Consider the following 16589-nt stretch of genomic DNA (forward strand, 5'->3'; position numbering starts at 1 on the left):
AATGTTTTGACATATGAAGAAAGATGTAATATGTGCAGCGTTTACAAAGGAGGATGAGAGTAGACATGGCAAATCTACATGCACATTTTAAGGAGACTAGCCAATGGAAGTGTACATATAAGGTTAACATACTAATGTTAGATGTGTTGATTTAAATCCAGGACACAGCATATCCTGTCTAGAGAATGCAAATTATTTCATAGCCACCGCAGCAGGTTCCAGTTGCAATAGTCTTCCAGAAGACCTAGCATGACAAGCCTTCCAATATGTCTCCTGTTAAACACATTGGTATTGCTATGGTCCCTGCACCACATCAAAGGGATGAAGCTTTTTACCCTATATAGTCCTTTCCAACTCTGCGTCTCTATGACTGTAAGGAGTCAAGCTGACACAAACCCCTTAGGGTGAGCCTTACCTTTTAAGGTTTCCATGATGAATTGCTTGAGATAATATATGTATTTGGCGTCTTCTGTTTCGGTGTTACCAGAAACAAACCAGCTGTTCTCCACGATGAAGATGCGGGGATGGTTGTATTCAGCATTAATCCAGCAGAGGATCTTCCTCAGGGCCAGGGATTCATGCTGCTTAAACTTCATCTCCGGGTCCAACAGCTGGAAACTCAGCACTGGGCCGAAGGAGAAGGCAAAGAAATCAGCGGTCCCTGCGATGAAGGTCTTCTCGGCCTCCGTAAAGGTGGGCAGTACAGAGGAAAGATTGTCCTTCATGCTCTGAGGGTAGTCCCCGTCTATATAAATAGGTTTTGCGAACCAACCGAGCACAAATTCCAGTGATTTTTGGCATGCCTTTAGATCCTGCTCGGTCATGTTTAGAGGATTTATCCAGTGAGAGCTTAGAGCTATTGAGACTTGCCCTCCTTGAGTCGGACGGAACAGATTATTGTAAAGGTGCCAGGCGGCAGCATGAGCCTATGGAAAAACAAAATAACACAGTTAATTTAGCTGGTTGAGATAGCTGAATGGTTTAAGCACTTACTGCTGAGATCTAAGTGTGATCTGCAGGTCGCAGGGTCATATCCCAGAAAAGATGGCTCATCCCTTCATCCTTCTGAAGTGATTAAATGAGTACCCACCTCAGTTGGGTAATTATAAGTGTGTATAAAGGTGTTCTTTGCTAAGCACTTTGGTGAAAGCATTATACGAATAGAAAAAGTTACTATTATTCAACATTAACTTCAGATATTGCAAACAGATGAGTTATATGTGACAAAACAGAACACATATTAATAAATATAATCTCTGTGGATGCTTTTTGACTTGCAATGCATAATTTACATCGATTCCATTGCACAGTCCCATTGTATGCCTTGATCAGTGTTCATCAGTCCCTCATTGCTTCGTGCTGCCCACCAGTGCCCCTTGCTACACACACACTCTCCAGGCACTCTTCATGATCCCAGGCAGCCTCTGATCCCCTCTAGACCTTTACCCTCTTCTGTGCCAGTCTTGGAATAATGAATAGCAGCATTTGCGGTCGATAAAATAATTAGGTCTGACAACATGAATAATGTTTCTGCTAAAGCCAACGTGCCCAGCTTTATGCCCAAACTATATGCCCAGCTTTAGGCTAGTCATGAGTACTGGGGTGATCTGGTGAAACCCCCGTACAATTCATTAAGCTTTTCATTCCATCTTGTCCCAATTAGTCTCCCGAATGGCTGCCCAAATGTTGCCATAGGAGTATCACTAAGGAAATTTGCCTCGATCAAAGTGGTCAAAGAAAATATATTCAATATTGAGTATCAGCATGCAGGAAGGCAACGTTACAGCTCCTACCATCCAGCCCCTACTTTTATCATGAGCATTTCACGCCAAACTCTGCTCAAGGCTAATATTGAGCGTTTGATGAACGCTTACCACCTCTAATACTAAGGTCCCAGGATTTTCTAAATACCATAATGTTGGTGTTCATTTCTCTATCATTCTCTCTACAGTGTTCAGCCAGCTGGGTGGGCACAGGTACTGCAGTTCCATGAAGCCCCTAGGGAGTAGAATGGTATCATTGGTACATGCTAGCACCATCATTTGGTTGGCCCGAGTCGTACTTTCACACAATTAGCTGCGAACTCTAAAACATAAACATTAAATAAAGAAGAGTTATGACTGAGCTCAGCTTTAAAGAGCTTTTAAGAGGTGGGAAGTTAAATGGATAGTTCTCCCAATGAATTCAGACTCACCGCAATCCATCTACAGAACACGAAATTGCTGGCAGCCGAGAGCTGGTTGGCTTCTAGTGTTAGCATATGAGAGCCTGGTTGGCTTCTAGTTTTAGCATATGAGAGCCTGGTTGGCTTCTAGTTTTAGCATATGAGAGCCTGGTTGGCTTCTAGTTTTAGCACATGAGATCCTGGTTGGCTTCTAGTGTTAGCATATGAGAGCCTGGTTGGCTTCTAGTTTTAGCATATGAGAGCCTGGTTGGCTTCTAGTTTTAGCACATGAGATCCTGGTTGGCTTCTAGTGTTAGCATATGAGAGCCTGGTTGGCTTCTAGTTTTAGCACATGAGATCCTGGTTGGCTTGAGAGAAACAGCTACCAGAAGCTCCATTTGCCCATCCAGGTCAACAGGTGCCATACAAAAATACCTCTCTAACATTAACTCTTTGTGCAGGGCATGTGCATAGAGGAGCCCTTGGGGCATATTTAGAAGACATTTATAGAATAATGGATACAATATTATAGTTGGCATTGCATGTGGAAGTCATTTTAGCAAAACACTAGGTACTACCTCATCATTTCCCAACGGTAGCTCCTGGCCACTTGGTGATGCTTAATATCTAGCTACTTTTAGTTCCTGCTTATCAAATCCTTATTTAGATTCCTGATGTATCAGAGCATAGGTCCATTAACAAGGTCTGGGGCCCCCCAGCGTACTCCAGGCCTCCAATTTCTTTCACACTCTCCCTCTGTAATCTCCATTAAAGCCCATGTCGCAATCGATGTAGGCACAAATGATAGCTTTGCCTTTAGTTATCAAAATCCTGTTTTTCCCAGTGAGATAATGCAAAACGATTGTCGAGCAAAGACAATCCATGATTTAAACCTGAATACATGATGAGAACCAAACTGTGTTACCTCCAAAAACATTAGGGGTGTCCGTGAGGAGTCTCTCTCAATTAAATGTTTTTAAATGATGGGTTGAAATGCTGCATTTTGCGGCACACATTTTAGAAAAATTGGATGAAAAAAGTAACACAATTTACAATAGGTTCTGTAGAGGAACAAGTGAAGAACTCAAGTAGATGCCAGATCAACAACAGTACACATGAGCCTTTTCCAACTTGGGCCTCATTACGGGTCCAGCGGTATCTGTGCCGGTGCTACCGGCAGGTTGCCGTCGGACCCGTAAATATTTACTGGTGCCTGACTTCCTGGTGTCACCGGGAGAATACAACCCTGGCGGCCCAGAAAATCAGGCGCCAGCAAATTGTAAGTCCCCATTCACATAGAGTACAACAGGACCCTATGAGAGTGGGGACATGAAAGCACCGGCACCGTTGCTAACGGTGCTGGTGCTTCTGTGAACGATCTGCCTACCATGGCCGCTGTGCCCGGCAGGGTCAGACCTGTTGGGCACGGCAGCTCCGATAGGCAGACTTGTAATATGCCGGTCCAGAAACAACAGCGCCTGTAAGCTTACTGCCACCCTTGTTTCCAGACAGGCAGGGTCATAATGAGCCTGTGTTCAAAGACATACCTTGAGGTCTGCCACAACAATATATGCCAGTGTTACCTTGTAAAACATATTTTCATGGTGCAATGGCCAACAAATGCCAATCGTGCCACTGTAAACCATTGTATGTTGCCAGTGTACAATACATGGCAGCATGCCACATTAAAACACACTTTGCCGAATATATGTCATTACTGCCATTGTTTAAATCTTTACATGTTGCATGTCACTACAAAAATACATTTTGATGCTCGCTATACCAAATGTATGCCAGTATTACCATTCCACTACAAAATATGTTGACTGTGCCCATTACACGCCATTATTGCCACTGTAAACATGTTTTGAGGCTGGATATGCCAATATATGCCAACCCTGCTACTTTAAATACATGTTTACGGTGAATTTGACCAAAATGTGCCAGTATTGCAACTCTGAAAATGTGTTCAAGCTCGCTCGATCCAATATATTTCAGCAGTGTCACATATAACATGTTACCATGAAGCCAGTGTCACATATATGCCAGTATGCCCCTTAAAATCTTGTCATTCAGCCATACCCATATATTCCATGATTGCCCTGCAATTATATTTTCGAACAGTCAGTGTACTCTGAATGCCTGAATGTTCCAGTAAAATGTTTTCTTGCTGCTAGCACCAAAAGTATGCCAGGATTGCCACTGAAAAGTACAGTTTCTGATAACCATACCTGCCCACCCAACATTCCCACATATCCACACATATGTCCCGATACACACATGTGCACACCCACACACACACACCTAAATGTGGACACATTCACACACACACACACCTAAATGTGGACACCTTCACACAAACACACACACACAAACACACATACTCATGCAACACTCAAGCATGCAAGCAGCAATTTGTTCATATTTATCTTTTTACTGCACAGTCCGTTGATTTGACTCCCTGGTTTATTAGCTCCTCTTTTGAATGCACGGGACGCAGGCAGAGAAGTTGCAAATGATTAACCACTTCTCTCCCTGAATCCTGCCTTCACATGGACAGTGAAAGCAGCGGGAGAGTTTCAATATATGCCCCCATGGCTTCCTATGTACCTGTGGTATCCAGTGCCACTGAGTGCCTGCCGAGACTGAGGCCCTACAGGACCTCATCTGGGGCAGTGCTCCACGTGGGGGCTGCCTCCCACTGCACTGCCACCAATGAATGTATGTAAATACCTGTAATGAAGGCCACTAACATGTTTTACTACCATCTTCGGAATTCAGACGTATAATCTGTGCCCTATGGGGGTTTCCTTTCTAGGGGAAAAAACAACATGTACGCAGGAATTACATAATTCAACAAAGACAGTGAATTGATATTTTATAGAATAAAAATGCAGTGGTCTCTTTTCACTTTGGATTCGGATCGTAAAGGGTCCATTATTGTCATGCCACAGATAACGTATGCAAAAGCCATTTCTATCAACGTGTACTTTCTTCTAGCCACCTTAAATCATTGCCAGTGACCTCAGTCAGCAGATCTCCAAAAAGCAAAAAAGGGCATATTTTAAATGTGATGTGTACTAAATGCTAATAAGTGTTTTGTAAAATGGAATTTATATAACAAAAGTGCCCAAAACCATCAAATACAAAAAATCGTCAAATGACTGCCAACGTAGGCAGTGTGCAAAATAATGTGCATTTGTCAAAAAATGCAAACTTAGAATGGAGTAAAAGTCCCAAAAAACGAATTCAGGAAAATGTAAGGGCAATCAAAAGCCAAGATGAAGCCTGCTTGTTGGCTGCCCCCTGGGTTAATGAACAGCTGAAAGATGACACTGCAGAATTCTATTATTTAATATTGTTTATTCAGTAGGCTGCCCTTGCGGTGGGGACAGAGAAAACATCTTTGAAGTGTGGCAGCCTCTGCAGATGGAAACTCTTCAGTGCCTCTAGGTTTTAAACACTGACAATGCCATGTCTCATTCTATTTAAATTCATATGTAGAATATGTAACCCCCTCTCTTCTTTCAGTCTCCCTTCTTTCTTTTGATTCTAGTCCCTAATTTCATTTTCTCTGTTTAGTCTTCAAGTGCTATCACGGCTTTGCTCCTACGAATCTTTCCTCCTCGATTTCCCCATACATATATGTGAGGTGCTTGGTGTCCAGGGACTGAGAGTGTAAGGGACGTGAAACCCATAGACAGTGTAAAGGAGCTCAGAGAATATAGATCGGCTGCTTCAGGAGCTTGAGACACATGGACAGATGGTGTGAGAGGCTTGCTGCTGCCCGGGGGAGGGGGGGTCCAAACACATGGAAAGATGGTATAAGAAGCTCAAAAGAAGATCATCTGCTCAAGGAGCTTGGCCCACATGGACACATGGTGCGAACGGGTTGGTGTCCATAGACTGACAGTGTTGGAGGCACAGTAGCAAGACCTCGAGGCACATGAACAGACAGTGTAAGGAGCTCAGAGAACATTGGCAGTCTGCTCCAGGATTATGAGACACAGGGACAGATGTTGTGAGAGGCTTGGTGCCCAGGGATAGACAGTGTAGGAGGCTTGAAAAACATACAACGATGGTGTAAGGAGCTCAAAGAACTTAGTTTGATCGAGGAGCTTTAACCACATGTACAGATGGAGTGAGTGGGTTGGCACCCCTGGACTGACAGTGTAAGGGGCTTAAAGCACATAGTGTGAGGAGCACTGAGAGACAGGTGCTCTTCTCAAGGCGCTTGAGCAACATGTACATATGGCATGAGTGGTGTGGTGTCCATGGACGGATAGTGTTGGATGTACAGTATCTAGAGTTCCAGGCACATAAACAGACGGTGGGCCTCAGTACAAGTTTGGCAGTATATGGTAAAAGTGATGTAACGAAATTACAGCCACTTTTAACATACCACGGAATTAGGTGTTGGTGCTAATTCAGACAGCGGAATTAGCCCTGACGGAATTAGCACCAGAGGAATTACTGCTAACATCGGGCAGAATTAGCACTGGTGCTAATTCCTCCAGCGGAATTACCACCAAGATTCAAAATGTTATTTCTGCCGTATTACAAGTTAAAATACCACCAAAATACTCCTGGAAATGGGTGGTAATTCCATGAAAAACACACTGCAGTCACCTCCACCTAAAAGATGGAAGTAAATGCATGCAGGTGATGGACATCAAGTCACAGGTGCACCCAATCCACTAAGGAGGAGAACATAAGGCTCCCATCTAACCCAAAACACCCTTTCCAACACCATGCTGCCACTAGCAGTCATGTACTGGGAGATGCAGCACCTCATGCTCCAAATTGAGCTGCAGAAGCTGCAACAGCAGCACATGGCACATGGTGCTGAGAGGCGGAGGAGAAGACGCTGTGCAAGGCGATCGCCCCTTCCCTGTGTCTGGCCCTGACCCTTGGCATGACTGATGCCCAACTAATTACTCTCTACTGGCTGGACAGGGAGACAATATCAGAGGTACAGGCCATGATGACACACAGAGCAGGATCAATATCCGGACTGCCCTGCCCTGTCTTCTGAAGCTAGTGTCTGTAATATATTTCCTGGGCAGTGGCACTTCCAGTGCACTGTGGGCATGCTGTATGACATGTCCCAGCCCACCTTCTCAATTGTGCTTGGGCAGGTGCTGGAGGCACTCCTGTGCCATGCCCAATGTAATTGTGGCACCCGACTGTACTCATGTGACGTTGGTTGCCCTCCAGGCATTGGAGGAGGCGTCCGCAACAGGAAGGACTTTCACTCCCTGAACATGCAGGTTACTTGGGATTCTGACCTGACCATCACACACTGCTGCGCACACTTTGCTAGATCCAACCACGATGCCATGATTCTATACAATAGCACCCTGCCAGTGTACATGGAGAGGCAGAGGCCAACACACATGGATTACAGGTCAGTACAAGTGCCGTCACACAATGCAATCTTGCAGTACAAGTTGAATACTATGTGAAGGGGGGTGTGGTGGGACATCACTAGCACAGATCAATGCATGCCCTGTCTAGGCCCTGTACATGCAGGACATGATCTCTTACCTCACACATGACATCCACAGGGTAAGGCCCAACAGGACTATGCAGTACAATAAAAGCAATGCATTTTGCCCCAACAACTCACCATACCCAAACAGGGAAATACAGGAACACCAATGCAATGGGCACACATTCCTACAGAGTCAAAGGAACAGTTAAACACTGCACAGTGACAATGCGACACTGCCAGTTAGTGATGGCAAAGCATGTATGTGTATCCATAGCGGCAGGAACGCAGACACCATAAACAAGCACAATAAGAATCGATCATCCAGACAGGTACATAGGGGCGTGGCCAGCACGCATGGAGTGAAATCGACAATCTAGAATGATCCTGCAGCAGAAGATATTATGGTGAATTAAATGAAAGTGCAGCGATAAAAAATAGATACAGGCTCAGGGGAACCTTTTTGCCGAACCCGACCAGGAAGCCAGCGGAGATCGGTGTTGACATCGTGGAAAACGGAGCATCCGAAGGGGCTCCCCCCCCGGCACCCAAGATGGCGGCCTCCGCTGTGGCAAAGAACAAAGCATTACTACGGTTTGCTTAAACCGAGTGCCGGCGGAAGCCACTGACCGAGTCCCTTCCAAGAGCTGAAGTTAGACGCCTCTGCAAGAATTACCTCCAACCGAGGTGCAAGCGCCGATCTCCGCAGCCGGGAGGACGGGCTTGAGGCTTGTCGGGTGCCCTGCTACGCGTGGACACGGGGAGCTACACAAAAAGCAGTGATCCAGATGGCGGACGAGTAATAGAAACCACTGAGGGCGGCAGGCAACGTGGCCGAGCGGAGTCGGGGCGGACGCCTACTGTTATCCTCTGCGGAACAACGGAAAGAAGCGCTAACGCCGCGTAACCGGGCTGCCTTGAACCGTCGAAGTGGGGACGTGCCTTCGAACAGCGGGACCGAGACTACAGATGGGGACTCGCCATCGATGCCCCCCTGCGACATAAGTCGTAACTAGACAATTGGCTGATGCAGCAGGAACAGGCGGTGAGTGCGTATGAGGGATACAGCTGGGTTGCATAGGAGGCTGATTTACGCGAGGCAAGCCCCAACTAGTTGCGGGCTATAAGAGAAGCAATAACATCACGGTGCACCCGTAATGTGCAGGAGGCGCCAGACACAGGATTACTAACAAGGCTCGCTGGACACTGCTGTTCGCCAGGTGGAACGCTGAATCTAACATTTGGGCCCAAAATAACCCATCTTAGACCACTACAACGCATCACCCTGGGGCCACCCCAAGCTAAGCAGCAGCTTTAAACGCAGTGGGCAACTGCTCCTCATATTGCTGAATAACGCCCCTCAGTGGTGGGCACTAAAGTCCACGACAACACCCCACGGCGAGAGGAAAAGCCTTGGTGGGGGAAGACCATCTACAGTGGAGGCAGTTCCGCGCTACGAGGGGACAGCCAGACAGACAATGGCAAGCCCAGCGGTGCAACCCACGCCACAACTGCCCTATATCCGAGCTAAGTACGCTAAAACACTTGTCGGAAGACTAGCGGCCTAAAACAGAACATAAAACCTGGCGAAATTGAACCCAGATGTGAGCAAGAACTTGCCCTACAACTGTACAATACCTAAATATGGGCCACCCACAGCGGAACGCTAAGCACCTACAGTGTTGATAAGCCTAGAGAACGCGCCCCACTGCATAGAATCGGTATCCCGGTGCCGGAAATGTCACCTCCCAAAAACAGAACGAATACAGCGACAATGGACTCTTTCACAACAGTCAGACCAAAGCAACAACCACAGCAAGATGTCATTGACACGGCAGCGCCACCAGCTCTGGTGGCTGACCCCTGGGACACTCAAATCCTGCAGGCCATTGCAGCGTTATGAACATCCATGGAAGACAAGATAGGCGAAATAAGATCTGACATTCAATTGATGAAGCAGGATGCCCACAACTTGACTAAGCGAGTGACTAAAACAGAAACTTCCCTACAAGAAACCAGCGAGGCCACGCATGAGCTAAAAGCTAAAGTTCGAGAATTGGAATCGACAGTGGCTAGACTTGAATCCCGCTCTGAAGATGCAGAGGGTCGCGGCCACCGAAATAATATTCGAGTACTCGGGCTTCCGGAAGACATGGAAGGCTCGAACCCCCACTGAGTTCATAGAAACAATGCTGCTTCAAGAAATTGGAGCTGGAAACTCACCTAAGGGTTCTCTGTAGAGGGAGCCCATCGATCCCTTCAGAAACGGCCACCACCTGGGTCGTATCCACGCCCAATAATTGCGAAGATTTTAAACTTCCGCGACAGGGAGACAATACTGCGGTTCTCAAGGGAAGGCAGAGTGATTAAAAGGAATGACTCAGCAATAGTCATGTACCCAGACTACACTCCCACGGTGCAACGAGCAAGAAACTCCTTCATACCCATAAAAGCAAGACTACGGAAACTCAACCTTAAATACATGCTACTGTACCCAGCAAGGCTTAAAGTTCTCTATAAAGGAAAGGCAATCTTCGTAGAAACTCCGGCTGCAGCAAATATGTGGCTTGAACACAATAACCTTGCAGAAGACGCTGAAGAATCAGTAAAAGAAAGCAAGAATTAAATTGATGATCCGAACTGCACAAGATAGTAACTGAAATACCATACATGCAAGGCTTCCTCTAAGAAACACTACTTAACACCGCAGTGAACTGACGTTGCAACTGGGCAGGAGCACGAAGGCCCAAACACTGAATCGTCGACAGCCCACCCCACCTGGAATAGTGTGGACAGAATGCCTACACACCACCCGTACCGAAGGCCTGGAGAGGCCCAAAAGGCTTGGGAGCCCCCGAGCGTTGTGAGTTCGAAACAACTGCTGGGGGCAGTTCAATGTTGTTTTCTTCGGTTAATTCATTCATCGGAATGGAAGTTGAGAAAGTTGGTAAGTCTCCAAATGCCAAAATGAGGACAAATGGTTGGAGGGATGTAAAAGTTGTCCTGGGGGATGCAGACTGGCAGCTAATGGGCGTCTGTGGGAACCTAACTATAATCACAGATGTCCCCCGTAAAGTGCAGGTGGACCTTGTATTCCCTACAGAACCACCATGGCTACGCAAATAAGGTTAATGACATGGAATGTGCGGGGCCTGGGCACATACCTTCGCAGAAATAGAGTTAAATCCTACTTACATAGGAAGAAAGTGGAGATAGCTTTACTACAAGAGACTCACTGTACGGCTGAATCAGAGGAAAAACTTTGAGAACACTGGGAGGGGACAGGCCTTCGGAGCCTCCTACTCCAGATTCGCAAGAGGGGTTTACACTTGGATCAGTCCTCAAACACCATTCCACCTAACTAAGATGGAAAAGACCCAGGGGGTAGATATGTGGTGGTATGGGGGACCCTCGAACAAACGGAAATATGTATTGTGAACTCATACTTCCCCAACAATAACATCCCGGCTCACCTGAAAGCGCTGGGTACCAAAATACTAGAATACAGGAATTGTTTTTTCATATCGGGGGGAGATTTCAATTGTGTTCACAACCCAACACTAGATAGGTCATGGCCTCCATTAAAAGGCTCTTCAGCGGCCACTTCATCCCTGAACGCCAAGACTGGTGGACTGGATCTGGCAGACGCATGGCGTGCTCTACACCCTGAAGAAAGAGGATACTCTTATTTCTCGTCCCCACACGATCTCCATACGAGACTAGATTATTTCTTTATAAGCAGGGAACACTTACCCCAAATTGTAGGTGCGCAATACCTGGGAAGAACTATCTCGGACCATTCCCCACTCCTGATAGAATGGAACCATATCGTCCCCAAACCTCCAATACCCATGTGGAGAACGCCTGTGGAGACCTTGAGGGACCCGATATCCAAAGACGAGTTACAGATAACTATATAACTGAAAACACAGGAAGCGTGAAACACGCAAGCACATTATGGGATGCCCTTAAGGTGGTAACACGGGGTGAAATCATGGCTAAGGCAGGGGGCATCAGGAAACTACTACGCAGTGAGTTGGATCATAATGAAAGGGAAATTATGAATCTAGAGGCAGCCCCCATAGACACCCCGAAGAGGGAGGAAGATCTCAAAATCCTTAGAGAAAACTGCACTGAGGTGTGGAGTAGATTGGCTAAATTTGACTTTGTCACCAGAACTAACAGAACACAGGCTGAGGCTGACAAACGTGGACGGTTACTGGCCTGGCTTTGCAAAAGAGAACATCCCAGACACAAAACTACTACAATGCAAGATGAGGCAGGGGTGATACATGGAACCCAACAGGGCATTAACGACACTTTCAAGTATTTTTATGCACAATTATATTCCCATACAAAGCGTGTCCCCCAAGAACAAATAATAGATACGCTAGATGAGATTGGTCTGCCTAAATTATCCCCAACACAGACCTAATCTTTAGATATGGACATCACACCTGAAGACATAACGGAAGCAATTAGATCTTTGGCTACATGTAAGGCTCCAGGCAGCGACGGGTTGCCTCCGGAATTTTACAAGGCATACGAATCCTCCCTGACACCTCTATTGCACAAAGTCTTTTCCGAGGTTTACGAAAGAGGGACCCTACCGGATAGTATGAGAGAGACCCTGGTGGTTCCAATGCTCAAGCCCAATAAACCTGCAGATATGTGTGACTCCTACCGCCCGCTCGCCATGCTCAACTATGACGTAAAAATATGAACGACAATCCTGGCAAAGAGACTGTCTAGAGTAATAGGAGACATAGTGCACACGGACCAAAATGGCTTTGTGCCGGGCCGTAACACAACCATGAATTTGCACAGACTTCAGCACACAATAGCCCAGACTGACTCGAAAGAGGAAAGGTATGCGCTATTATCCCTAGATGCCATAAAGGCATTCGACTCCATATATTGGGAGTGGCTGGTGGCAGTTTTGGAGGGATTCGGCTTTGGCCAGGGGTTCGTTAGATGGATCAAAATTCTCTACAATGAACCAAGGGCACAGCTGAAATCCGGGAAATACATCTCGGAAGCTTGGGACATTTACAGAGGAACCAGGCAGGGCTGCCTGCTCTCACCCATGCTTTATATATTGGGCTTGGAACCCATTGCTACCTATTTCAGGCAATAATTTTTCGACGCAGGAATTCGACTGGTTGGAGTGGATCACATCATCTCACTGTATGCCGATAATGTGCTAATATATGTCAGTAACCCCCATCTCAATGTGCCAATGATGCTGGAAGTCCTTGACAGTTATGCTAAGGTCTCAGGCATACAATTTAGCAAAACCAAATCCTGCTGGTTCCCCCTAGCAGGCCTGAAAAATAAGAGCGCAGAAGAACTTCCTTCAGTAGGTGTAGAATGGCAGACCACTTCATTCAGATAATGCACACTCCGGAACGAATGCATTAACATAACACGAGGGCGGCACTACCTGCACTACCAAAATCTGTGGGGTTCTGGGCAAAGCTACCCTTATCTGTGATGGGCATGGTCTCAATCGTTAAAATGATAATCCTCCCTAGGTTCCTATATGGATTCCAAAATGTGCACTTCTACATCACAAAACCCTTCTTCCAGCTACTCGATACAATAATCCGGGAATTCCTGTAGGGAAAAGGTAGACACCGGGTAGCTCTATCTACACTAGTTTTATCACACAAACAAGGAGGTATCCAACTACCCAATCTGGAAAAATACTACCTGGCAGCTCAGCTGGGCTTCGTGTCCAAGTGGTTGGCAGATGAGACCACCTCAGAGACCCTCCTGCTGCAGTCCATGATCTCCCCGATAAAACTGAAAAAACTAATTTGGGCCCCTCAAGGCCTGATACATAACGCACCCTATCTGGCGACACTGGGTAACAAAATATGGCACAAGACCAAAATGCTCACACAATTAAAACAGGTATATTCCCCAGAAGTGCCGATAATCTCGGGGCTGAATAATGCGGAAGTTGATCTGAGTAACATCAGGCTCTGGGAGAAAAAAGGGGTGTATACCTGGGGTGATCTATATGCCGAGGGAACCTTCCGAGAGTTTGCTATGTTACAGGCAGAAGACGACATCCATACCGGCCAATTCCTCTGGTGCCAAAAGATCTGCGAAATAGCACAAATAAAATGGGATACCTGGCCTGAGGAACCGGACGCAGATCCCTTCATAACACTGTTGTATAATCTGGGAGGGAGTGGGAAAGTAGTGTCCCAGATATATAACCATCTAATCGACACTCCCAACCCTCGTAGTGCCGACCTCAAGAAGAAATAGGAAATGGATACTGGTCAGGAACTGTCGGACAAAGAATGGGAAAGAGCACTGGCATTCCCCAAAGAAGTTTCTAGAAACCACAGATTCCGGTTTATCCAGATAAATGTATTATATCGCACTTACCTAACCCCAAGCAAACTGGCTACATTCAGCAAATCCTCGCTCTCGAACTGCACTTGGTGCGGGGCTGATGACGCAAACTTGATCCACATACTGTGGAACTGTAATAAGAAACAAATCCTTTGGGCAGGAATAAAACAAGCGTGTGAGGAAGCTGGCGTAACCAGGTATGGATGGACCCCGTCTGAATGCCTTTTGGGAACTTACCCTAGACTGGCTAAACTCAAGCACTCGGTTAAACTGATGGACATAATGTGTATCATGGCTAAAAGAACTATTGCTATGTCATGGAAAAAGCCCGCAGGACCGAACTATAAAGTGTGGCGCAAAGAGCTGGAAAAGTGGGCGAACGGCGAAACGAGAGCCTGGGAGGATAGTGTGGCCAGATCCACTGAGGACTCGAGCATGGCATTAGCAGCATGGAAGGATACCATGGCAAAATTATTCCACTCCTCAGATAAGCCCCCTTGAACAACCCACCTGGGCGATCCTTTGAATCGAGAGACTAACCACGTCACCTGACGCGAGACCAACACTGACCCAGAAATAACTCCAGATACGGTCTTGCCCTCCTTCCCCCCAGCCCCCCAGACATCCACACTGACAGAACGCTGTTGTTCATCCCTCACGACTATCAAGGAGACAGTTAAAGTTAATTTGGTGTAAGAAATGTTACTGTTTATTGTTATACAGCATCAGTTATGAAAGATATGTTATTTTGACAATTGAAGAAACACCCACCAACGGGTTCGCTCTGTAATCATAATTAAATGCCAATAAACACATTTTAAAATAAAATCCAGACAGGTACATGCTTACATAACAGAGCAGTATCAACACAGGCAAAATGTACACTGGAAATCTCATCACAGGCCATATCTGACACATGTGGTGTGTGGGCTGGGTGCACAGTGTATCTCAAAATGACAATGCACATGTACCCCTATAGTATATTACACTGCATGCACTGGGAATGAAAATAATTATGTACAAATGCACCATAACGACATCAAGAGAGTGTCCATCAACAAGCCATGTAACATGCCATGCATCCTCAATGCACTGTGACTGATGCCTGTCTCCTATGCCCTTGCAGGGGACTCTTGTTACCCACAGCTCCCATAGCTGATGAAGCTTGTGAGGCAACCACATATGCCATAGGAGGTGGGCTACAACCAGGCGCATCTCATGACCAGGCTCAGCATTGAATGGACATTTCCCCTGCCGAAGGCACATTTCAGTTACCTGGACCTTACCGGAGGGGCCCTCATGTGGCCAACCTTCTCAGGCCTGTACATATTTATGGCCTGTGCCATGCTGCACAACATATGCCTCAGGCGTAATGTCCCAAATCCCCTGATCGGGACATGCCTCCCCCAGCAGATGACGAATCACTGTCTGCCGATGCACTTGCGCCTCACAGTGAGCATGAGGAAGCCAGGGATGGACGCCTAGTGCATCAGGAACTCGTTAAACATTATTTCTTGTAACTTCATTTTCCACTTGCATCACACTTCTGTATTTGCAAACTTCTTAAATATATCACCTTCAGAAAAAAAGCATTGTCCTTGCATTTCTCAAAGTAAACTATTTTTTTTAGAACTGTCGTGCACACCCCTCTCCACCCACCTCCCCATCCCCAACACACCATCCCCAACACCCGTCCTCACCCAACTCCCCCATTCGCAACATATCATGCCCAACACCCCTCAACATCCACCTCAGCCGTCCCCAAGACAACATCCCCAACAACCCTCCCCACCCACATCTCCATCCCCAACACACCATCCCCAAAACACCATCCCTAACACCACTCACCACTAACCACCCCGTCCTCAACACACTATCCCTAACATCCTCCATCCACCTCTCCATCCCCAACACACCTCCCCATTCCCAACACACCATCCTCAACACCCCTCCCCAACCACCTCCCCCATCCCCAACACACCATCCCCAACACCCATGCCCTCCCACCTCTCTTGTGCCTAGCAAAATAGGGTCATATCATGTTACTTTCATGGCCTCGTGCCCTTCCCAGCCTGCTCAGGCACTGTCAGGGCCATATTGCGCAATGAGCGCTGCCTTGCGGTCCCAGGAAATGACCCCTCTGTGGGGGTGACGGAGGTGGAGATCCCAGATTCCTGGTCCCGGATGTGTTGTAATGTGAGGAGCATGCATGAATGCATGGTTTTGGCAAAGGCTGCCATGCCCTCAGTATGCTCCCTCATCCTCTGCCTGACAGTAATGATGGCAGCAGTCAGCACTGGCGGTCCAACTACCTGGAAATCCTCCTGACCAATCCCTAGATACTGTCCCTGATGGCCTGCAGGTGTTGCACCTGCAGCTCTGCAAGGTTCTTAATTGTGACCTGGCTCAGCTCCACAGTGTCCAGCCTTACCCAGATTACAGCCAGTGGGTGCTGCAGCACAGGCTGTGGGCTTGGTAGAGGGCAGAGCAGAAGCAGGGCAACCTGAAGCCTCTGTCTTCCTCCTCCTCATATAGAGGGCCACCAGTACCTGTGTCTGACCCAGC

The 16589-nt window shown here is 47.0% G+C and overlaps 1 protein-coding gene across 2 annotated transcripts in view; it reads right to left on the reverse strand.

The window, feature by feature from the left end:
• KL (klotho) overlaps nucleotides 1-16589 on the reverse strand; it is a 386312-nt gene that overhangs the window by 90357 nt on the left and 279366 nt on the right. For both annotated transcript variants that reach the window (XM_069639279.1, XM_069639278.1), the window contains exon 2: nucleotides 416-926. In XM_069639279.1, the coding sequence (XP_069495380.1) occupies nucleotides 416-926 (511 nt within the window). The remainder of the gene's footprint in view (nucleotides 1-415; nucleotides 927-16589) is intronic.

Source organism: Ambystoma mexicanum, chromosome 7q (genome assembly GCF_040938575.1).
Source record: "Ambystoma mexicanum isolate Mex_15411 chromosome 7q, UKY_AmexF1_1, whole genome shotgun sequence".
Classification (NCBI taxonomy): domain Eukaryota; kingdom Metazoa; phylum Chordata; class Amphibia; order Caudata; family Ambystomatidae; genus Ambystoma; species Ambystoma mexicanum.